Here is a 26,626-nt window from a genome sequence, read left to right as displayed (position 1 = left end):
TCTGCCCCTCTCCTACTTGTGCTCTCTCTTTCAAAATAAACAAACACTGGGGCACCTAGGTGGCTCAGCTGGTTATCTTACATAGGCTCAGGTCATGATCTTGCAATTTGTGGGTTCAAGCTCCACATCAGGCTCGCTGCTGTCAGCATGGAGCTCACTTCGGATCCTCTGTCCTCCTCTCTCTGCCCATCACTCACTTGTGCTCTCTCTCTCTCTCTCTCTCTCTCTCTCTCTTTATATATATATATATATATATATATCAGAACTATATAATACCACCCACAAACCTGACTTACATTTATATTAACAATTTCAGACCCTTTAATTTAAGCACAAAGAAAAGAACACAATACCTTTCAATAGATATAAGGGACTGAAAAAAGGAAACAAAACTGATGGTCCATACAAGTAATACACTAGAAGAAAGAGACAAGAGCTTTAATAAAAATGAAATGAGAAGCTTTAAAAAGATAACACAAGAGCTCAGAAAGCCTGATACCTGTTTTTTTTTTAAATTCAATAGATGATTTTGAAAAGAAAAATATGGGTTCTTATTTTATTTATAAAAATAAAATATGGGTTCTGAGTGACCAACCAGAGGAAGTATCTTACAACATAGAGAACAAGAAAAAGAAAGTGAAATCCTGAGGGAAACGATAAGAGCCGTGGAGGATAGAATTAGGACGTATACTATGTACAGAATACAAACATCAAAAGGAGAAAAGAGAACAAATGCAACAGAATAAATTATTAAGATAAACGTAAGAAAATTTTCCTGAGTTAAAAAAAAATAATTGATTTGGTAGAGTAAAATATGTTACCCAAATACCAAGAGGGGTTAAGGAATAATTAAAGAAACATATTTAGAAATATATTAAATCATATCCTAGTGAAATATTTCAACTCTGAGGGACAGGGTGGGGAGCAGCTTACAGAGTTTGAGATGAGGATGACAGTTTAAATATAAACATAGTGAAAGTTGGACTAGTATCAGACCTTGTGTTGGCCACAATGGAAACTAGGGCATAGGTGAAGCTAGATGGCAATGAAAACTAGGGATCTATAACCTATAGAACTCTATCAAAAGAAAGAGAGATTAAAGGATGCTGTTACTTTGGTGCCTGGATGGCTCAGTGGGTTAAGTGCCCGACTTCAGCTCAGGTCATAATCTCCTGGTTTGTGAGTTAGAGTCCCACATTGAGCTCTCTGCTGTTAGCGTGGAGCTTGCTTCAGCTTCTCTCTCTCTCTCACCCTCTCTCTGATCCTTTCCTGCTCACACTTTCCATCTCTCAAAAGTAAATAAACATTAAAAAAAAACATGTATAGAATGACGCAATATTTTTATAAATGGAGAAGTATATATATATATATATATATATGTATATGTGTATATACATATATACAATTTATGGTTAAGAATCACAGAATATAGTATGACAAGACAATGCCAACTGTAAAAATTTCTTATTTCAGAAGGAATAGAATTTGCAGACGGAAGAAATGGAGAGTACTAACATTTTCTTAATATACTTCACACTGAACTCTTAAACTATTATTGTATTACATTTAAAATAATCATTGAAGCAAAAAGACAGAGTTTGAAAAGGTAAATAAGATTTTTATGTAATCTGTTTATGAGTAGTCACAGCTCCTTCCAATTGACTTTACCAAACAGGCTGTTTTTCACTTCAACCAAAGCTGTAGGAAAACATGAACTATTTTTTTTTAACTTTAATTCCAGTAGGAAAGCACATACTATTTTTTATGGATCTTCTTTACATTTATTTTTGAGAGGGAGAGGGAGAGGGAGAGGGGGAGAGAGAGAGGGAGAGAGAGAGAGAGAGAGAGAGAGAGAGAAAGAGAGAGAGAAGAAAAGCAGCAAGTTGGAGAGGGAAAGAGAGAATCTCAAGTAGGCTCTGCACTATCAGCACAGAGCCTGATGGGGGGCTCAAACCCATGAACCATGAGATTACGACCTGAGCCAAAACCAAGAGTCAGACAACCAACCAAATGGGCCACCCAGGGGGCCCAGAAGGCACATCCTATTAATTGACTCTGAACCTTACGGAAACAGACCAAGACAAATGCTTAAGAAACCAAGATGAATGTATTTTGAAAGAAATTTACATGATCAGTGGAAACAACACTGATGGACCTCACTGTGCACTAACGTGACAAGAGTCCTGGAAGTGACTAGGGCTGATCTCTCTGAAGAAAACAGAATTACTTTTAGGTGTTTGAGATTCCTCAAGGTGAGTAAAGAAGTTTAAGAGTAAATGGAAAATTGTTCTCTTAATTAAGGGCATCCACTGTTAGATCTATTTTGATAGAACTTAAGAGCTCAATTTTAAACAATGAATTAAAATTAAAATAACTAGTGAGAAAAATACTTAAGCCAAAGCAGTTATTTAACTAAGTTTACAACAATGAATAAAACGGCAGATTTTTGTTTGACAGTTTTGAAATGCCTTCTTCGATGGTTCTCTTGCATTCTAAATTATTTTTGTTAAGCTCAAGAGTTTCCTATTTCTTTGGCCCAACATATGAGCCTATCTTTATCTAAATAATCTTAATTTAAAGAGATACTAATAACCTTGAGATATAACACTAGCATTCTCAATTCACAAAATTACATGACCTAATTTCAAATGCCATGAGTTTGATAACTACGGCACATTCTATTCTCCTTTTAAATATTCACAAATATTTTATATGCCTATAATAAAAAGTACAAAGTTACAAAAGAGAACTTTAGAACTTGACTGAAAGATGGAGAGCCAACTATAAAAAATCAGCATCTTGATGAACTTAGCAGACATTTTTATTAAAGGCAAAGTGTATATGTTACTAAGTAAACTTTTGTATGCAAACATTTATAAGTATATACATGTTAATTTATATGTATTTATTTAAATAGAGTTATATGTATATGTGCACACACATGGCATACATAGATGATAGATATTCAGGTAGCTGCATATTTAGATAGATGGATCCATCCATTCATCCATCCATCAATTGGCAGCAGTGTTTTGTGATTTAGGAAGCTAATATGCCATATGCTGTTATGTGCTAAACACTTTCACATTTAGTAGATGAAAGATTAATGATTCTTTAACCTAATTTTATTGGGGGCATAGACTGTTGAAATAATTAAATTATCATGCTAAGTACAAACCAGATCGAATAAATAATAATAAACACAAATAATCTCTCTTCTTCTCCTTTTCTTGTCATGCTGTGCTACAGAGTTTCTCAGGGCCGCATGACCATATATCCATAGATACAGGTCTTTTTGCTTCACATCCAGGCTGCAGCTCTATTTCATATTTCTATTATTTACTCTTTTTCCTTTCCCTTTTGGTTTCTACTGGTAGCAGAACAACAAGGTAATTATGTTTATTAGAATTATCTTGGTAATCAGGATGAAATTAAAATATATCTTCAAAGAAGGACCTGAATAGTCCTCTCATAAAGAAATTTAAGTAAGCTTTGGACTTCATGAACTTTACCGAATCAATTTAGGGATTCCAGAGGCCTTTTGTTCTATTCCTTTCCTGATTCTTGGCTGTGTTCCAGATAATTCATAACGATGTCCTTCTGACCTGTGGATGAATGAGTTGCTGTGTGTATATAGAAACTATTATGCTTAATGTTATTTTCCTGAAAGAATATACTTTGCCAAGTTATAAATAACTTTCTAAAATATGATAGTCACTGAACAAAACCATTTTTTTCTCACCAAAGATAATGCACAATTCATTCAGAGGGTTTTGTGAGTTTAATGACACCTTGGGCTTAATGTGCTCCACTTTACAATCAAGATAGTTTTTCCTGAAATAGCTTGTTCTCTGTCAATGTTCCAGAAAATAATTACCCTTGTATTTTCCCAAGGCAAGAATTCCAATATAAAATTGAACTGTTCTGCCTAGCACATTTTCAAGTTTTAACTCTAAGAAATTATGCCATATTCGCATGATCACTTTTAAATTAGTTTTAGATCATATGTTTTAAAAAGATAATTAACTGAGCTCTTAAAAGAACTCCTATTTCTTAAAACTCTTTGCAAAAGAAGCTACAAAATAAAGTGCTTTGCCAAATTAAAAACAAACCATATTAATTTTTCACTCCTCAAAACTTGTCAGAATGCTGATTTTCTTACCTTTTGTATCCAAACTTTTTAAAATATAAAAATTAACTAAAATGATGAATGTAAAAGCAATGTGTAAATCAAAACGTATTTGTTATAGCCATTTATTTAAAAAAATGAAAAATATAAGAAAACATGCATATTGATGTAAATGCAGTACATTTTTCCAATTTGGAATCTTCACATTTTCGGTTTTCAATTTTGATAAGGCACAAAAAAAAGGCTTACCACTTCTGTGTTAAAGCAACTAACTATTTTATTTTTTTGGAATCCAAATAGGACAACTAAATGATGCTATTATGGAGTGTGTATATGTCTGAAACAAACGAAGTATTTGAATCTAAAGGATAAAAATATTTACAAATGAGCAAATGCTGTCCTGGTACATTTATTTTATGTAAGTGTAATATATTTATAATATACTAGGCAGATGTTATGACACCCCAATTCCATCCTTTGCTCATATTTTTTTCTTATTCGTTTTTCACTTGTGACAAAAGAAATTTCAGAAATTTATTCTGGGAGATAATGCTTGTTGAGTCAGTATTTATTGCCTGGAAGGCCATAAAAATGAAATGTAATCATAAGTTTTAGAGCCTTCCTTTCTCCTTGAAATTTCAAGCAACAACCATAGGACTTGGCAGAAATGGTGCCCCTTCATGTGAATAAGTTTCTCCAAATGGATGGTTCCTAGACTTTCTATTTCATAGGTCAATAAAATACTACCCAAAATGTCAGGAAACCTCACAAGTTTCCGGACTTTATTATTTCTAGTAAAGGACACGGTCATGAAATAATAAGAAAGTAAGAAAGACAAAAAATCAGGATGAAAGAAAGGCTGTTTTAGTGTTCCTGCAAGTGACCAACAACTGTAGAAAGCCAAACTTTCCAAAGAAAGGACCATTCTTGTATAAATTTAGCTCTATGAAAAGCTCAACATATCTGCTCTTATATTTTCCCTTTCCTAAGAACCAGTGAAAACTTTCAGATAAATGGTACACTGGCACTGGGGTGCCAATGTTGTAAGAACACAGGACAAATAAGTGAACTGTAGGGAATTTTACAAGAAGGTCCATTCTTTCCTTTATTCAACACATTTTTATTGCATGTGTATCTATCTAAGAGGCTGTGGTAGAATCTATATATAGGAAAAATACTAATTAACAAGATAGATAAGGTCTCTGTCCTCGTGGATCCTACAATCCAACAGTAGAAGACAAATTGTAAACAAGTAAACAAATAAACAGCATTTCCAGATCATGGTAAGTGCCATAAGGAAAATCATCTGGTCAGTGCATGATGGAGGAGGTGAAGGGAATGTTGTGGACTATACTGGACAGGATGTTGAAGGATACATTTGCTCTACATCCTGCAAGATGAGCGGACATTAGCAGGCAAAGATCCAGAAAGTACCAAAAAAGGGGACCACAATTGCAAAGACTATGAAATGGAAGACATTTTTGCAAGTTTGAAGAAGAGGAGGCCACTGTGGCTGTACATGAAAGAGGCTGTTTTTCATTAAGGAAGCTAATATATGAAGGATTCTAGATCTCTCAAAATAATTTCCCAGGTAGGAAATACTCATGTGTATCTATCTATGAGGTAAGAAGCTAGAGTGTTCACGATATTACTGTATTGCTTCATGTGTATCTGTGGCTAGGTACTAATCACAGTACAGAATCTGAATTTTGTAGAGATCACAAAGGTAGTTATAAACATTATAGATTACTGTATTAAACAATACATTTATTTATGTCTTGCCACCCACACATTCATAACTGTTATGAAAATCTATTTGCATAGATCTACTGGAAACTCTCCCAAATGACTCTCTTGCAAATAAATTCTTATGCATTGCTATTAGCTAAACAGCTAAAAATGCCTTTAAGAAGTAATCTAAACATTTAAAATTTTAAATTTGTATAGATATGAACTCCTAGTTTTCATTTAATCCATACACCTTTTATCCATTGATGACCCACCACTGAATAAATATACCTATTCTCTGCTTTACATGTATAAAAATAGCAATTTAAATTTTTAAAATTCATTCATGATTGTAGCATATGGTGGTAAATCTGAGAATGCAGTCCGCCTGGACTTTCAATTAGCTCTTTACTAGACAGCTGCCTATTTCTTAGAGTAATACACTCAGAAGATTAAACAAACAAATGGTAAATTTTATGGAATTTTTAAAAGAAAATTATGTTGCATAATGAAGTCTGTGAATAAATGCATTTGTATTATTTAAAACAAAATGACATTTCAATTACAATTTAAGATTTCAAAGATAGTGGCTCATGAAAGAGGGCAGAAGAAATATCAGATAACTTAGGAAACTTGAAGACATTGTATCTGTTTATTTCACGAAAATCAAACTTGGGATAGCTATGCACTTGAATTAATTTTATTCATCTGTTCTAAGAATATGCTCCATACAATGAGAGTCTTAAGTAATCACTGAAGAATCAGAATGATTCACAGATGGTGTAAGTGATTTAATTATTTTTAACCAGTTGTTCCAGGCATGCTCGGAAGGATATTGCCAACCCCACTGCAGAAGCCATCTGAGCTCTCTTCCAGCTGGTGTTCCATATTTTGAAAGCAAATTTAGATTGGAGAAAATTACACTTTTTATTGTTATGTTGCAAACGGAGGTCAAATTGCTGTGTATAAATTCTCATACTTTTTTTTCCCTCTTCATTGTATGAGTTATATTTATCAACTATCACGTCTTTTGTATGATTGCCATGGATTTGCCAATGTTATTTTATGTTTTGTGTTGTCTGGCACATAGGAGGCACTAGATAAATGTTTATTAAATGAAAGAGATGCCAATTCAATGTATCCAAAATAAAACTTGAGTTTTCCTTACAGACTCGCAGTAAGTGTATGGAATTCTGATTCCACTGTACCCTTCTAATTATTAGGGGCTTCTCATTAAAAACAAATAAAAAAGAAACCAATATAATGAAAAAATACCCCTCTGCCCAAGAGACGATATAAACTGATCTCTTTGTTAATTTAATAATTTAAACTATACCCTGATGGTGGAATCCTTGCCCTTAATTTTATGGGAACCCAGGCAAGTTGCTTAACAAATTTTGGTCTGTTTAGGTTGTTTTTAAGGGTTAGCAATACTTTGAAAAATCTAGCGTGATGTACCTCTGTGTGCAAGATTATTGTATTATCTCTCAGAAATATAACTGATATTCACAATTATTTTCCATTAGACCAAGAAAAGATAAATTTTGCTTAATGTCCTTATTCGCAATGAGAAATAGTAAACTGCTATAAAATAGTTCTACCAAATGTAATCATTTTCAACTACTGTCATTCCAAGGAAGAGAATATTTATTTTAGTGAAACAAGTTACTCTGATGCCAAAAATGAGTTATATTTATCCTAAATTTACTGCTAAAATTACAGAATAAAACTGTATATATCAATAATGAATCAGATTCAATTTTGTGTTTATATCTAATATTTATGAAAAATATATTATTAATATGTTTACCATCAATAATATTTCCTGAATATTGTGTTAAATCTCCACTTGATAACAAAATTTGATACAGTATATTACTGTAAGAAAAGCAACTTTGTTTATTTATATATCAGTCACGAAAATAAATTGTGACTGCAGTCGTTTACTCTAACTTTAATTCAGAAGATGAATATACAGAATTACATACCTAATGTCTCCATAACCTAAGTATGAAAAACTGTGTGTATGAATAAAAGCAAGGAATCTAGTGTAACATATTTATATTAATATTTTTAATTTATAGTGCTATTTCAGCCCAGTCATTTGTGGTAATATTTCTGAGGTAACATGTTGTATGAACCTAATTTATAAAATGGTGACTTTATTTAAACTCACAAAAAGATTAAATTGCAAATGATATCTTACCTTATATATAGTAAGGGCTTTGAAATGGAAAGTTTCAGAAAAATTAAAGTCCGTGTTAATGCTGTTGCTTAGAATCTGTGTTTTGTTTTTTTGTTTTTTGGGTTTTTTTTTTTTTTTGGTTTGTTTTTAAGAATCTTTGTTCTTTTTTAAAAAAATATTTTTTAATGTTTTACTTATTTCTGAGAGAGAGAGAGACAGACAGCGTGAGCAGGGGAGGGTCAGAGAGAGAAAGGGAGATACAGAATCTGAAGCAGTCTCCAGGCTCAGAGCTAGCTGTCAGCACCGAGCCGGACATGGGGCTCAAACCCACGAACCGTGAGATCATGACCTGAACCGAAGTCGGAGGCTTAACCGACTGAGCCACCCACGCGCCCCTAGAATCTTTGTTCTTAAACCCAGTATTCAGTTTAGATTATTTATTTCTATAGTTTATATATTTATTTTTTTCTTTCTGGAATTCAGATATTTTACTCTATTTTACCCTGTTAATGTTACTCAAATTATTAACGTGGACAAAGAACTTTTGTGTAGGCTCTTTCTGAGCATCAAGAGGATCTTGGGATAATTTTACTCATCATTCATTCCAGAAATATTATGTCATGTACCTACTACTTGCTAATCGTTGCTTTTTGTTCTGAGGATAAAGCAGTGGGGGAAAAAAAGAGAAAATTCCTGCATTTTTTGGAGCTTTCACTCTAGAAAGATAAATAATAAGATTAACAAAGCTAATATGTAAAGGTTTCCTGGTAGTACATTTTATGGAGAAAAGTAAATGGGGAAGGGTTCCAGCGAGTTATGTATGTGTCTCACTGAGAACACTTTCAAGTAAGACTTAAAGGGAAAGGTAGCAAAGCAGGGAAGCCACACATGGTCCAGCAAGAGTGAAGAAGCCGATATAGGTTGAGCAGAGTGAACAAGAGACTAAGTATTACGAGATAAGACCTGAGATGTAATAAGAAGCGAGGTCAAACATCCCTTGAAATTAATGTAAGGATTATGGATTTCACTTGAAAAGAGACGGGAATCCATTGGAACATTCTGAGAATAAACACACACAAGATCATTTCAAATGAGATGTTTAGTGTGTTTAGTGTGTTGAGAGAAAGTAAAGGAAAATCAAACTAGATATTTACCTGGACTTTGAAATGACAGTGTCATCACTGAAGTTCAGGGGAGAAGAGCAGTGTGGTTATAAAAATGTAGTGGTTGTGAGGTTATACTTGACATTAATGTTTTGAGATTGGATGAAAACAGCCAAGCAGAGAATATCAATAAAAAAGGGAAAATGTCCAAGGACAGAGCACTGAGGCATTTCAACAGTAGAGAAGGAGGTACCACCAACAGAGGCTGATTTTTAATACACAATCAGACAATTTTATATATAGTAAATGTTTCTTTAGGTTTCTCCATTTGTTTAGTATTTTCTTTGCTCATCATTCTTTGCATCTCAAATCTTCCTTCTGGGGTCACTTACCTTCAGATTAAAAACCAGCCCTAAGGAGCAACTAACATGCCACACAATGTTATGCAGGCTTTACCCATGTTTACAGAACTTATTTTTACTAACACAGAAAAACATGGTAAAACGTTTAGTGAAAGTTGAGGATATAGAATTATTTTAACACAACTTGAAAGTATTTTGATAAATGAATAATTTCAATAGTGACTAATTCTAAAACAAAACAAAACAAAACAAAACAAAAACCCAACAACCCTGAGGACCCTACAGGGAGATAGCCTACTGGTAAATTTGCTCAATTTTTGGTTGGAAAGATCTTTTAATATTATTTTAAAAAGGGGGGGGGTTATAAGTATACAATTCCAGGTTCATAATTGGATTTTCTTTGATTATTTTTGAAGACATTATCCTAGAACCTTCTGGCATTTTCACTGCTTGAAAATTTGCTGTCATTCATACATGTCATTACTTTCTAGGTAATCTGTCTCTTCAGCTGTGTTGAAAATTCTCTTTATTTTTAGAATTTATCAGATTAATTATGAGGACAGATGGGTGTATTCTTTTTTGTTTTTCCTGCTCGAGGTGTGCTTGATTTCCAACTTGATTATGGAGACTTCCAATAATTTTGGCTATTCGTAAACAATTGTCCCTTCAAATATTGACTTTCATTAGTTCTCTCCGTTCTTTCCATGTATATCTGAACTTCTCACTCCCTTCCTTATATATATTTTTCATGTTTCTATATTTTGGCCTCTATACATTTTAGGGCATTTCTTTTATCTATCTTCTAATTTTCTAATTCCCTTATCTGTTATATTTAATCTGATGCTTAACTTGTCTACTGAATTATTAATCTGAGTTGTTACATTTTTCAGTTTCTGGAAGCTCTATTCAATTCCTCAAAACTTCCTGATCATTATTTATTATTGCCTCCCTAATTTCCACTTTTGATGCAAACTATTACTGTCTTAAAAATATTTAACATATTTATTTTACATTCTGTATCTCATTAATTCATTATCTTTGTCTTTGGGAGTTGTATTCTGCTGTTTGTTTCCTTGTGTGAATTGCCATTTTAATTCTAAACATATGTCCTTAGAACTTTACCTGTGGGAATTATATAAAGTTTAGATTCAAGTGCAAATGAGAAAGATTTGTATTTGCTTTTGTTAGGTATATTTTATGCCACCAACTCATAGCAACTTGAACTTTGTGCACAGGATCATTCAAGCCTGTGACCATAATAAAAACACTGTGGAATTCCTCCAACATTTTTGGTGGTTCATTATCTCTCTTAATTCTTTAAGCAAACAAGGTACTAAATGTATCCTGATGCTCAAATATCTAGTTTAAGTTGCATGGATGAGACCCAGGTTTTCTTGCCCCAAGTATACACATTACAACAAAACAGCAGTTCTGCTAACATGGGTAGAACCTATTTTATAAATAGTGGCCTTGTCTTGATTTTGGAATGGTAATCCAATAGAAATTTGGAGATTTTTTTATTGTTATCAGAAACTTCAATTGAATAAGCCACTTGTGTTGATGTATATATGCCTCCTGTTGAAGGTATTTATACATTCTCTATGCTTTGACACACTTATTTTAATTCATCTCGGTTGGGACACCAATGTATTTATGCAGTTTGTGGGCTCATGTGTTTCTTAAGTTCTGGAAAATTTTTGGTGGTTTTCCCTTAAATATTGTCTCTAATGTATCCTTTTGGTCCTCTCCTTTTGGAATTAGTCATAAAGCTTGTAATTCTGTTCTCAGTATGGCTGTCTTATTTTCCATGTTTTTTATCTTTATGTGGTATATTCTGATCATTGTACCATAACGACTTTCTAATTCTCCCCTCATATTTGTTGAATTATGTGTTTGACACATATGATAAGCTTTTTATTTCAATGACAAATTTTTGGTTTCTACAAGTTTTAGTTGATGTATGACCATCATAAATACCTGTGTATTTTCCTGTGGTACAGTGGTTTTATAAATTTATCCTTATTTTATTCCTTGCTTGTTTTCAATATACTGACTTCAGATTATCTGATGGTTCTCTATTCTTTTAAGTTCATGAAGTACTAAATCTCTTGACCAGGATGTTAGATGACTGTAAGTAAACACCTGTATTCATTTCTTCATATGGTTGTAATATTTTGCTGTGAACCAATATTCGGCATTTGTGCATCTATGGGACTCTGAAAAGAATGATTTATTGTATGATTCTGTGAGAAGACTCCACAGATTTCACTAATATTGGGACCAATTTTGTGCAAATTTCTCAGGTGAGGAATCTAGAGGCTTATGGTTAGTATATAAATTCAGACCTCCCACACTCAGTTTTAATTATCAAAGATCTTTCTTCTCCAGCCATAATCCTTGGCAGATGAATTGGGCTTGTGGGTAGGATTTATCTATTTCCCCTCTACATGTCAAGTAAAGTAAACTTCTACATGAAGTTCCTATGTTTAGACAGGGTTTTCATTTACATCTCTATACTAGATGTTGTATAAGGACACGTGCAATAGGTCTTCTTGAAACTTTCTCCTAACCATCGGGCCCTCAATCCAGGCTCACCATCACATGAGATAAGTGCTCATTTATGGTAAAGAGAGGGAAGGAAGTTTCCATTAGATAACTTGAGCTCAGCTACGAGATTAAAAACGGTTTTAAAATTATATCTTATTCAGAATTTCCTTACATTTGACAAGAGGGGTGAAGGAATCAGTCAGTCTCGTATCTTCATGGAAGGTGATTCTAGCTAAGCATATTCTATTTACCAAAAACAATGATTACGTTGATTCTATTAATTAACTAAAAACTAGAAAAAATTATTATAGAAATGTCAGTAACTATTGTGATCACAATCTAGGAGACATGGAATCTTGACATAGTTGATTTCTTTCTGAATTCTTGTTACTATGTTACTACAAAACTGAAGCTGAGAAGGAGAAAACTTTATGAGCAGCTACCTCCTGGTTCATTTCCATTAGCACCAATTATTAGGTTTTTATATTCACAACTCTGTTTACTAAAGAACATTCTGTCTCTAACTAAGAAAATTATTCATGTTCTCAAATTCTACAAGGATGTTGCATTGGCAGCTGACAATCTTTGTTGTTATTTCAAGGCAAAGAAAAAAAAAACTTTGTGGCAATTATGCAAAGAGGATGTTTCCTCCTTAGTCTGAAAATTAATTGGTTGTCATTATGTGATAGGAGCAAATATACCAAAAGATGAGTAATGAAATATCCAATCTAGGTTCAGACGTTATTTTACATGCACTGATGGCAGTCAGGTCTGTGGTTACTTTCCTTGTGAACCAATGTTTTATTTTAAGAAAATCCAAAGTAACAAAATCATACTGGTACACTAATGCTTTTCCCATTTTTTTTTTCATGAAGAACCCTAGATCTTCACAACCACTCGAGCAGGAATCCTATCATAAAACTGAAATGAAATTTCCCCTTTTGTACTGCAACTATCCAGATGTGAAAGTCTACAGAGTCTATTCCCCTTGTTGAAATTCATAACCACATTTGCATATCAAAAGCTCTGCGAAGTTCTGGAGTGAGGAAACTTTGCTTAATTCAGTGTTTCTCAAATTTATTTGGACACTAGATATTTTTCTTTCCTTTGAATGACTCCCAACATATTTCAGGAAGCACTGAGTTCAAGTGTGTTATCTTCCACTTTTTACATGTGTCCTTGGACATATATAATTGACTTCTTTTACATTTTTTACTGTAAAATGATAATGAAAATAATACTTATGAGGACTTAGTGGAAACAGACTAGATATATGTGAAAGTTGTTTATATATGTAAAGTTCTATTCAAATTCAAACAATTTTTAAGTTAGTGGAGTAGTGCTCACACCAGAAAAGTGTTTTGGTCTTGCAAAATTATCACATATGGACTAATTTATATAATATATTTCTTTGGCATTTCAAGTAAATCTACTAACAAAATTAATTTTCTATCAACTTTTTAAGAACTTGTATATTTTTTAAATGTGTACTTCTACTGTTATTAACATTCTTTACGGCAATTTACTCTGATAAACTAAAAGCTATCCTGCACGATATAGTATTGTAATCCTCCTCTTATTGCCTCTACTACCTTAGTGTTAAATTTCACCTTGTCTCTTCTCAATATACATACTTCTGGAAGTAACTATAATGAAATGTGCTGTTGTAGGGAGTCCCCTTAAACTCCCAATTGAAATGAATACTTATAAATATCAAAATATCTTTAAAATACAAAAAAAACCCTATTAAGTATTACCTGTACAGATTATACATCAACATTCTACAAAATGCTTATTGCCACTAAATGGAAGGATGAGTGAGCTACAGCACCCACATAAAAGCCTAGGTGAAAAATAGCCCATGAAGAAACTACATACAAAGGCCCTTAGATGGAAATGGTGTCAGTGAGTTTCAGTATGGACAGAAATGTTCTTCATCTGTGACAGGAGAATGGCAAAAAGGGAGACAAAGTTGGAATAACAGGATAGGCAGGAACCAAATCATATTGGTTCACATATGACTGGCTCACAGGATTACACTGAAAGGGTAATGAGCAGCAGGGCTTAATAGAATCTCATTTATGCTTTAGGAATGCTCTGGCTTCACCAGAAAGAACACAGTGTAGGTGGGGAAAGGCTGGAAGCAAAGATTAGAGGCTGTTCAAGCAACCCAAATGAGAGATGATTATGCTGTAGACTAGGGTTTCCACAATGGAGATACTGGGGAGTGGTCTCATTAAAGCTGTATTGTGTGGGAAGAATCGGGAGAATTTGAAATGAATTACATGGATAATACAAGAGAAAAGAGCAATCATGCATAATGTCTGGGTTTTTAACTTAGGTGACAGGGTGATTTACCAGGGGGTTTGGTAGGAACCAAAAATTATGTGGAGGACACAATCAGTTAATTCTTGACTTGGCTATGTTACGTTTGACATACCTGCTAGGTATCCACAAGGAGAAGGTGAATAAGAAGTTGTTAGTTATAAAATGTTGAGGATCAGTATTATTTACGTAGTATTTGAAGCCACAGGATATCCAGGGAAAGTGGAACTGTTGTATTTAAGAAAAAGAACATTTCTTTTCCTTTTTTGCTCAAAAAAGGGCATTATTTTTGCTCCCATGCCTGGGTCAGGTCATGCATATATACCTTTTCCAAAGGTTTACCACATTTTTTTTGCTTTCTAGAAACATGATAACTGACAATAATTCACACTGAAAACATGAGGCACAAACCTGATATTTGTTGTGACCTTCCAGAATGAGCCTTTTATTTATTGTATTCTCCTGTAAATTGAGTCCAATCACTTCTACATTCTCCTAGCACTCCATGTTTTCCTTTGCAGTACTTGCTACAATTTTAGTGGCTGAGTACAAGACTTAACGAAAAAATCCTTCTTTATATATAGAATTCTGTATACCTTTATGCCCCTTTTTTTATACTAGAACATTTAGTAATTCAGCAAGAATATAGAGGTAATAGACTCTCATGGTTTGTGTTTATCTGAAAATACTTGTTATGTCAGAAAATATTTTGTCTTCACTCTTGAATCACAGTTTACAGGACATTTGAAAATGTGCCTAGTATATTGAAGATGTTAGTCCACTGTATTCTAATATCTATTGTTGATGAAAAGTCTGTCAATGTTGCCACCCCGTAGGGATTCTTTCTTTGGTCTTCAGTAGCTTTTATAATACCTTCCTGATCACTGATGTTCTGAATTTCATTCAAACCTAGGTAGGTGTGACTTGTTTGTCTGATTCCAGACTAGGTGACCTTTATTCAGCTTCAGGACCCATGTAAAGTGAGGGTTATTCAATTTGGTTAAATGTCAGTCATTTATATGAAGTATTGTCCATTTCCCAGGCTCTCTACTTTTTTCAATCTGGAACTCTTTTCAGGCACACATTTGAGCTCTTGATTCCATTCTAAGCATCTACCAGTATTTTCAGCAAAGCAAAACTATCTTCAGCATCATTCAATTAATACATTCAATTTTCTTCTCTAATGAATCCACTATTTAAAAAGTTGTTTTGGTTATTATTTTAATAATTATGTTTTAATCTCTGAAATTGTTATTTTTTCAAATATTCCTGTTTCCCATGCAAAATGGCTTGTTTTTATTGTAGGAATTCCATTCTATCCGTTTAAAAAATACTTTTAAACATTAAAAAAATTCAACAATTACTTTAAAAAAATTAAACACTTATTTTTTAAAAATTTTTGAGAGAGAAAGAGAACACTCAAGTGGGCGAGACGGGCAGAGGGAAAGAGGGAGTGAAGCCTAAAAAAGCTCCATGCTCAGCATAGAGCCCAATGTGGGGATCAATCCCATGATTCTGGGATCATGACCTGAGCTGAAATCAAGAGTCAGGTGCTCCACCAACGTGAACCATGCAGGCTTTCCTTAAACATTCAGTTTAATGTCCTTACTGATTGTTCTCTTATCTCTAAATTCTTCAGATGTGCATTCTTTTATTTTTTGGCATCTGTTAACTTAATTCATGAAAATAATTTTTTCATAACCATTGTAGTTTTTGTTGGTGACATTTTGCTTAGGATTTCCTTTAAGACCTGGATTGTGGTGGTACTTTGTGCAATTTTTTGGCTGCATGTTCTTGATGTCCAGGAGATTAACTTTCAAATGCTACAATTATGCCTAATAAAAACTACACATAATTTTCTATTAGGAAATTTTCAAACCTTTGGTTTTTTTCTTATCTCTCTCTACTTTTCTACAGGAGATAGGAATTTAGATAGAGCACTATGGCCATGCTTATGGGGAATTATGCCTTCATGCATAGAATCACCACCTTTGTATGGAATTTCTTGCAAATACTTTGTGACTCTAGAAAAAATTGCTGGTTCATGGATTAAGGAATCTATTTTGTAACCTACACTGAACAAAATATATCTATCTGTTGCTAATAATATTATAAATCTATGGTATGGACTATAAATATAAAAAAAATAAAAATAATGCCCCTTTTTCAGTATTAACTTCTATATAGAAAGAAGAAGAAAGAAAATTTTAAGCCATTGAGCCCTTATAATACAGCAGGCATTTTACAAATACCACCATATTTCATTATCACAAAAGTACACATTCCCATTGTACAGATGTGGGTAATCAGGCAGAGAGATATTTACCTATGAGCATACAGCTAGCAGACAGTAAGTGGGATTCATATTCTGGGCTGTTCACCCCAAAAGGGGTCTTTTTACTAGAGCACACAGATGTTATGAAACACTGTATGGAGAAATTCCTTGCGTTCAGATTACAATCATTTCTCGGTCTTCACAGAGCAGCCAGGCCCACAAAACAACAGGATGCACATTAGAAATCTCTTCTATTCCTAACCAGGACCAGGGACTCAACCTCATGAATACTTGGATTCCTTTCAATCTGTTTTCCCTTCTCTATGGTCTCTAGGATTGTCCCAATGACCGTCATCTGGAGACATTTGATACTCTGCTTTGGTCTACACTCCTGTCTGGCCCAGGACTGCCTCAAGGCTCCGTCAAAGTTTTAGGCCTTGTCTAAGCTTTATTATCGCCATATGTAGCTCTGACATGGACATATTCCCTGAAGTGCACAAACTGTACACTGCTTAGTCCATTTTTAAGCCTTTATCTCTGAAATACGAAAAATATACTTCTCATTTTAAACACAGCTCTCAAATGTTAGGCACTGTATAGTATCACCTACAATCTTGAGATACTCCTAAGATATGAAAGACTAAATGAAAATTAAGTCTAGAATTCACATCTAGAGTGAACAGAAAGTGACATTTGGGAGAATGAAAGATGAGGGCAAGAGAAAAAGAACCAGGGGGAGGTAAAGAATATTGAAGTTATGACTACCTATACAGCATTAGGGCCATTGTAGGATTATTCCAAAAATAACTTTTGGTTAAGCTGTTCACTCATGGCTAATCTCAAATGGCCTCAGTGTATAATTGGGAAAGGTGACTCTAACTAGGTTGTGGACATGTGAAATCGGTGTTTCGATATGTATGAGTAATCACTGGAATGAAAAGATACATCTTGGATCTCTGTCTCCCTCTCTATCACATTTTAGGCCTAATTAAAATTCAAAGCCAAATATAACTGTAATATTAAATTGATTGTTCTTCATATCTATTGTTATTGCTTCGTTATCACAGAAAACCAGAGTTCATGTAAAAATATTTTGCCCTCCCAGGCACCTTCAGGATTTTGGATCTCTCGGGTATAAAATAAAGAAGAAACAGTTTATGAACAAAATATATCTTAGCATTTTACTATGAGTTTTAAAATGTTACACTGGTTCACATGTCCTTACTTGATTTTACCAACCACCATTATGTTTTACAAATAGATGTTGAGAGTCCTTTTATGTATAAGGACATAATGACATTTTGAGTGGGTGGTTTGTGGAGATTTTTGACCTTGTGTCTAACTATAAAATGTTAATAACTTACCTGGACCTGGTTGTAAAAAAAAAAACTAATCCCACATATATGATTTGTCAAGGTATGGGAAAATTGGAATGGAGAAATTAGTTAGTAGTCAGATAAATCAAAGCAAGGGACTTGTCCCTGAATGATCTATTAAATTGAAAGAAAATATTTTACTTGAATTTTCTTTATGGTTGCCTTAATCTTTCAATTCATTTTGTATCCACAGACACAGGCTTTCTGTTAGTGTAAGCTTCAGTGATTTATGACATATTATGTTCATAACATCTAATAGGAAGGATAATAGGCTGAAATGTGCAATCAGCTGGAATTGGACTTCAAGTGCAATATAGTCGCAATATATTATATTACTTCTTCCAATTTCTCAGAATATTCAGTGGCTATTAAATCTTAGGGAACTGGGTTTCATCAAAAGCAGTGTATTCATGGATTTTTCTAACGTGTAAATAGAAGTAACAATAATATGCAATATATTTTCCCTTGATTAATAAGCAGTATTAGCAAAATTGTACGCTTATAAAATAAAGTTATGTTGTCTAAGGCATATTTATAAAATACCCCAAATTAAATGGAATCAAACATACCACATAAGAAATCCCCAAAACTGTCTCATCTGAAGGTTGAATCCAATGAAATTGTCATTTACATGGGTCAAAATTGATGGAATATCTGTGGGTTTCATGTGATTCAACCCAACCTAATATTGAATCCTTATTTCCCAGACTTTGACACACTTGTCGTGTGAGGAGCATTATTTTTGCAAAATTACAGAGCAGTAACCATTCCTCTTCACTTTATGATATCTCAGAATAGGCACAAAAACATATTTGTTAGAAAATCCTATGGCTTTTACCTTATTACAGAAAAAGGAGATAAGAAGACCAAGCTTATGATTATGAATTGCCTTTTTAAAGAGAAAATCACAAAATTTCCATTCAGTTGTTTAAAAGAACAGTTGTTCCTTTTCCCTTTGGCTTGTAATATTTCAGTAGTCACAATATTTGATACTATCCAGTCTGCTATCAGTTATAAACCATCTTATTAGGCAGCCAGTTCTAAAAAGCCTTTTAACCCATTAAGTAGCTAAGCCTGATACAAGGACTAAACTACTATCCTGGAGTCAGTGACGTAAGATTCTTATGCAAGTTGACTTAAGAAGCTGGTTCACAAAAGATTTATTTTTTACCATGTATACATTAAGAAAGTAAAATTAGCATGGGATGGTCTCAGGAAAGCAATACATATTTTTGGATTAGACACTGAAATAAAGTAAATGTATGATCAATTGACAAATTCACATTGCCAATGTTATGAAAAAAATGATGTGGCAAAACAAATTAAGATGTAGTTTTCATTTTTGATAAAGGGGTGGTTTCCTACATGCTGTTAATTTCTTGCGTTTTTACTCTGAAAACTTAACCACTAGCATTGCAGAAGCCCAAAGTGAGGGCAAACTACTCACTTTCAGAATGCATATGAGAAGTTTGAAATTGCACCCAGGTTGTCTTTTCCTGTTAGTTGGCCTCTGCTATTAGAGTAGTAGTTGCAAACACATATGTGGGTTTGCCAGTAACAACTCACAATTTGTGCAAAGTTGAGTCTTCGAAACTGAGCAAATTTGCTCTCAATTTCCCGCCAGCGCTTGCTGAGCTGGATCTGAGTTGGCTCCACTGCCATTGCGGCCCCATCCTCAGACAAGCCCTCAGCTTGCCTACGCACTGCATTCATCTCCTCTTTCTTCTTCTGCAATTCACGATCAATTTCCTATTGAGCAAAACCAATACAGGGCCCAGGGCAGTTAGCTAACCACATCAACCAACCTGCAAGCAGCACATACTTCTCTCAGAAATTTCATAGGCTGTTGTCACTTTATTGTCATTTTCTGTAATTTACAAATATGGAAGCTATCATGGTCATCTTCACCCAAGAATCCAAATGGTATTTCAGTTATCCTTTGAATGCTCAGTTTTAGATATTCTCACTAAGAAAATATTTAAAATGATCTAACATTTTTCTTTCTTCTCAAATCCTCTGGTGTTTTGCCGGGGGGGTGGGGTGACCCAAATTGGAGTGACTAGACATACTGATTAGGGACCATCCACATAGAAAATAATTTAGAGGGTCAGTGGCAATTTATTTCTTTTTAAAGTTTTGAGGAACTCAACAGAGAATGAAGCAAAATAAAAAGTGTAAAATAATAACAGAAAAAAACATCTTCAGACAATATGCAAATAAATGTATAGAGATTTGACACTGATGTGTGAAAGATGCTCTGATGGAATGAATGTGCTAACATGAGAAAGTAGTCGTCCATATACCGATATGTCATTTGTTCATCTGGAACAAAGATACACAGAGTCAATTACAATTTTACCAGAAAACATACGACATTTCTTAATTCATTTTACATTGTCTAAAAATAAAACATTTTATCATTCAACATTAGTTCAATTGAAAAACACTTAATACAATACATTTACTAAAACAACACACAATACAAGGAAATGTAGCAAATCAGAGAGAATGCTAAAAGAGGAAACATCAACAATTTTAAACATGATCCACACATGTTAAGGTAAAGAAATTAAACTGTAGCAATAACATCTAGTATTGACATTCTAAAACAACATTACCTTTATTTTCCTTTCATCTCTGGGTTCAGGTAGGCTGGCTAATTTTTTTTCAATGTCATCCAAGCATTTCAGGAGATCATCAGCCTGCCTCTTGTATTGATACCATTGGTGAGAAATTTCTAGAGCCTTTTTTCTTCTTTGAGACCTCAAATCCTGTTCATGGTGCAGATATTATTAAAATATCAATATATATATAGAGTACACTTCTGGCTGTAGTTATTTAAAAATAATGAATCCCTCATCTTGTACAGCTTCACTTAAATTCACATTTAAATGCTAAACATACAAATAGATGATTAAATTATGTATTCATGGCAGGACCTACTAACACAAAGCTTAGAAAACTGGACAACCCACTTAAAGTATGTTCTCCTGGCATGTTCAAATTTGTTTAGAAATCTCATATTTAATTGACTAAATGAGTCAACTACATTATCATATAGTCTATGTGAACTAGTTTAGTATATGAATACAAATGAATTAACTAGATATTTGCACACATTTAATGAGTTTACATTTGACTTTTAAAATAGGTAACAAAATCTAAAATTTAGATCTTCAGCCCTGGGTTCATCAATAAAATTTTAAGTTTCCAGAGCAAAGCAACTACATTCACAGGCTTAGAAATCCCTGTAAAAAAAGTTTCATAGGCCATGAATATTTTGTGATTAGAAATATAAAATCATCTTAGTTATCATATAAAGTGTTTTGAGCTCTCCCTCTATATATAGAGAGTGAAGTGTGAAAGATATATCTGTGAGTGTACATGGAAATGACAACTATTATAAAAATGCTTTCTCTTTTGAGGCTTGCATGGCCAACTTCTTTTTATTATATCAAATCATGCTCCAAATGCAAAATGATGAATTAGTTAAAAAAGAAGAAGGAAAGTGCATGGCTTCCAATCAACCAGATGAGATAAATAAGGGCAACTGCTTAATAAATCAACAAAGGGGGGAAATTAATCATCTTGCTCCTTACAAGCTCACCCAATGTCTTCCCCGATCAATAGAATTTGTTGTAATGCCATTTTATGATAACACAAGGGAACATAAGAGCTCAGAATCCAGCTTTCATTTCTTTAGAACAGTAGTAATTAGGGGTTCCTGTACAGATTTAACTGGAGCAAAAGAAAATAATGAATATCAAAGAACTGCTGAAATATTCATTGCTTTGGAAAGTTCTGACCTTCTTTGAAGTATTTTATAAGGACTAGAACTGAAGCCACTTGGAAGGTTAATATAGTTACTGAATTTGGTGGTGTAGATTAGTCTGGCCAGTGGAATACATTTTCAAAACCACTTTTAATATTTATTTGCAAGAATGATCTAAATTTCATTCTCCATTTGGCTTAAAACTGAGGATGTAAAATTTACAGCAGTTTATATTTTTAGTTGAATTTCTAAACCTCCTGTGGAGGTAATAAATGCCTGGGATGAGCCAGATGGAATGCTGCTTTTTTCAAAGGTACCAAGATACAGCCACACGAATGAGAGCTGAGCCATGTCTTGTTCGTGATACGACTCAAATCTTTGCCAAGAGAAAGGGATGGTGGTCATAAAATCTGAAACTCCTTTCATTTCCTAAGCACAAGGTGATGTGTAATGTGTAAAGATATTTAGAGACATTATATAGATTTCTTTAGAGATATGCCGGATAACCATTAAACACTGCTGTTCGGTAGGACACATATCATCATATGACCAGTGTAGATGCTTCTGAAAGCTTGGTCACAGTTGGAAGTGTGTGAATTATACAGCTTTCTGATTTTCTGAGCACATTATGGCTTGCTCTTGCACTCCCTCAAGGAAGAGGCCTTTTCTATTTACTATATTTATCAGCAGTTACCTTCAGAACACCTGCTGGCCAATTAGACTTTCCTTGTGGATTCCTTGCAGGCACAATATTGTGTAATTACATTCTCAGCAGTGTTTATTTGGTTGTCTGACTATATGGGGAAAGGTTTTAAACTCTTACTTGCATAGAGAAAGCAGACTTCATCCACCTACTAGGTGGAACTACCCACATAGCTACATAGCTCTAGAAGAGTGATTTACAATGAGAAGCTTGGCAATTAACAGTATTAGAAAATCAGCCATGCACGCCAATAGGGAATATTGAAAAGCACGTTAAAAAAACAAAAGATTTTTCAACAAAACTCTTCACATGTCCAGTTTCAGGTCAAGAACTTCCTAAATACTATCATAGGAAAAACCAACCCTATTCTGCCCTTCCTGTGCAAATCCAGATGAATCACATGGGGGCTTGAAGCTCTACACTACCGCTGGTTAATATGAGCGTGCCAGGTTTTCTTCAAAGACATTAAGATTATTTTTGAGGATTCCTATATGAATGAAATTAGACTCTGTAGATGCTTAGTCAGTTGCCAAGAGTGAGTCTCTTAAAGGCAAAATGAAGTTAATTGAAAAAAAAATTAAGTAGAATCCCAAACCTTACTAAACAAATATTAGGTTACCAAAAGACTAACCTACTTTAAGTAAAATCAGTAAAATATAGGAAGCAGAAAAACTGAAAAATATAAATTGGTTATTTGTGAAGTTAAGCAGGTTTTTCAAGACAAATGTAAAAATAATATAAAAATAAACTGTATTAGAAAATCAAATGTATAAACACTGCGACTGATGCATTTTACTATTTTTCAATCACTACCCAGAAAATCTGTCTAGGCCATAAAACTGCAAATTTTTAAGTAACACACCTTTCAAAATCAAAGACACCACTCAAAAATGTTAAATAAAGCACACACACTGAAACAGGAAAAAATTTATCTCTGGGGACTAAGAATCTTAAGCAGATTTTATTGATGCACAATATAGTTTACCCTGCATATGAAAAAAAAACCACAGGCAAGGTATATTATAATTTTAGCTCTAATACCTTGAGAGCATTATGTTTTGTCTGTAACAGCTGCTGTTTTATCTTTATTTCCTCTCGCTTTCTCTCATCTGTGATTCTTTGTTGTAAGTTGTCTCCTCTTTGCAACAATTCTTTTACAGTACCCTCATTGTCTTCACTCTGATTAAAAACAACAAGTACAGTCTTCATTTTGGTTTTTAAAAAGCTGTACAGCGTTAACAGAGATAATAAGACATGTTACTGAAATACACACAAAAAAAATCCAATTGCAAACTTTCGGGGACTGTTATTCTAAGATACTGTGCTCATAGTTTTTTTCCTTTACCTGGTTTACTGCATCTCTTAAAAGGAGGAAGTTTCCTCCCATCTAGCTCAAAAGAACACACTTGACTGGGGGCATGTGTAGGAAGATCAGGTTGAAAGTTACTTCATCGTTTCAGACAAGTCATCAATTGGTGTGAAGGCATTCTTGTGGTTTTGATTTTTTAGTGTGTGTCTAGAAATTAAACAGTTTGGAGGAGTGAACTAAACTTGTCATTTATAATACTAACCAGCCGATGCAGAAATATGGATGTGGACATGTGAGTGTGAGATGGCAATGATTCTTAAAATTTTAACACACTCACTTCTAAGTGAACACGTTTTGTCTTAAATGCACACTAATGTCTACCTAGCCGTCTGTTTTAATTAATCTATATGTCCAAATTTCTGAAAACTTAAGAGTAGTAGTAAAAAATTCTGTGCTAAATTTCTGTCAATATTGCAAATAATTACTAAAAATATTTCATAAATGTATATTTTTTTAAAAATACAATCAGATAAGAATTAAAAAAGTTAAGGAAATTATTTAAATATTTTTCAAAATGCATTTAGTTTTTTAAACTCCAAGAATAATATTTTCATTTTGTTTACTTTGAAATAAAATTGTTTGAATAAATGCCAGTTTAATACGGTAGCATATGTGACCATGTGGTTTTTCATCTCTGGTTTCCTATCTTTCTTTGAACTCAGTATATGAAAACTTTCTTTCGAGGAGGTTCACCTTGCAGTGGCACACAAGGTACTCTGATGAGCTAAGAATAACAAATATTAGAAAATTTTTTAAAAAGTCACGAGTATGTGTACTTGTGTGTAATCATTCAGAGTACTCAGATGTACCTATATACATCTGCAATGCAGATTTAAACTACTATACATAACTGAAGAATTATTTTTTCAGAGGACCATAATTTTATCTGAGATTTGTCAGTTACTAGTTTAACAAAATAATATAATAGAGAGATGTATTTATAATTTGTGGAAGACCATCCTTATTTTAAAAAGTCTGCATCACTGCCTAAGGCCGAGGACAAAAAACCAAAAAAACAAAACAAACAAACAAACAAAAAACCACCCCGCTTCATTTCTTTCCCCACACCAGGTGAGGGCTATAGATAGGGCAGATTTCGTGAGCAGCCCAAGAGGTAAGCAATACTCTTTTTCACTTCGGGCCCTTGGGTTTCTTCTTTGACATGAAGGAGAGGTAGTTGTGACTCAGTATCTTGGAAAGTCTCTTCTTGACTTTCTTTCCATGAGCTGAACTGGCAAGGCCACCAAACCCCATACATGGGGAGTATGGACTGTTTCAGGCAGCTCCAGAGAGTCAGAAGTGATACTAGCGAGAACTAAGATAAGTGGAAATAGATTTCCTATTGCTTCCCACACCTACAATCTAAAATTTATATATTGCCTTTTAATGTCATTTTAAAGCATGGCTGAGAAGTCCCTAGCATTGATATGTGTCTGAGAAACCTCGAGCATGATATATGTAAAGCTTAAGAATGCCACACTGGTGATGGCTGTGGAAGAGGGAATAGGAAATTGTGAAAAGGATGTGGAAGGAGAAATAAGTCAGTGAAAAGGGATGTGATGCAGAACTATTCAAGCCAGAGAGAAATGTAACACAGATTTTGAAATTAATCAGGGTTGAAGGAGAATGTTATGAGTTTGGGAATAGCCCACATGGTTCTATTCCTTTACTCCCATGAAATAAGCAGCATGAACTCATACATATTTTAGACATCTACTGTACTATTTAATTGACTTTTTTCAAAACTACTTTGTCATAAACTTTAGTAACTATTTTTTATATGGTGTCTAATACGTCTTCTCTGACATAAACAATTAAATTACCAAAATCATGAATGACACAAAACATCAACCATCTTCAATGGCTGAGTTTCTTATTAAATTTCCAGTTAATTTCTGATTTAACTCTTTTTCCCCCATTGCATTCTGTCCTCTAACTTTGAAGGTAGCACAGGTCAAAGCAAAACTGCTGAACTGTTTATTAGAATCTGCAAGTGCTCCTATGTGGCCATACCATAGTAATTTGGCATTCATAATAAACGTTCAACAAGAATAGTTTGCATTTGTAATAAATCATTAGAATCACAAAATGTGCAAGGTATGCACTGAGAATTGAGTTGGAGACTCAAGTTATCTAATTTCTTTCCAAATATTTATTCATTTTCACTCCTAGTTCATTCACACTTTTATCACAACCAATTTACCATATCTTTATTGAAGTCTTCCTCTTTCAGATTCACCCCCTGCTGAATTTCAGCCTCCAGTGGTTCAAGCAATTTTTGTATATCTGAGTTAAACTGCTCCAATTCCTTCAAAGGAATGGAGGCCTAAAAAAAAAGATAGTGCTAATTTAAATCAAAATTACTTTTTATTAGAAACATAAACCCAAAAAATTACATTTGTTCAACCTCCTGTTGCTAAAATAATGACATGCATTATGTTTCCACATTATATTTCATGAAAGCTTTGAAATACAACTGGGAAAGTACCTGCGGACACAAATAAAGGCAAACATGTAACATCATCAGCGCTCAACATACATGCAAGATAATGCAATTCATCATTTCGTTTTACCAACAAAAGCCAATTTCCATAGAGTCGATTGAGCTAATTATTAATATTCTAAAGATGAATTTCATCTTACTTAAAATACTCTGATAGAAATACTATTTGTGGATGTCTTATCAGAAATTTGCCTCATTGATCAAGTAACAGTAACCTCAGGTAGAAATGCAGAATTAACTCTTTATCCT

General features: G+C 33.7%; 1 protein-coding gene across 1 annotated transcript; it reads right to left on the bottom strand.

The window, feature by feature from the left end:
- Positions 1-19,239: 19,239 nt before the first annotated feature.
- On the bottom strand, positions 19,240-26,200 carry LOC120242827 (dystrophin-like; the record flags this gene model as incomplete). The annotated part of the gene is made up of 4 exons (XM_039248785.1): positions 19,240-19,779; positions 20,649-20,801; positions 23,547-23,684; positions 26,078-26,200. Coding segments are annotated over 4 exons (714 nt in total), but the record flags the coding sequence as incomplete, so codon positions are not given.
- Between the last annotated feature and the right edge of the window lie 426 nt (positions 26,201-26,626).

Source organism: Hyaena hyaena, unplaced genomic scaffold (genome assembly GCF_003009895.1).
Source record: "Hyaena hyaena isolate Hyena2069 unplaced genomic scaffold, ASM300989v1 scaffold_318, whole genome shotgun sequence".
NCBI classification, from domain to species: domain Eukaryota; kingdom Metazoa; phylum Chordata; class Mammalia; order Carnivora; family Hyaenidae; genus Hyaena; species Hyaena hyaena.
Note: the sequence above shows the minus strand (reverse complement) of the source record. Positions and strands in the feature narration are given on the sequence as shown.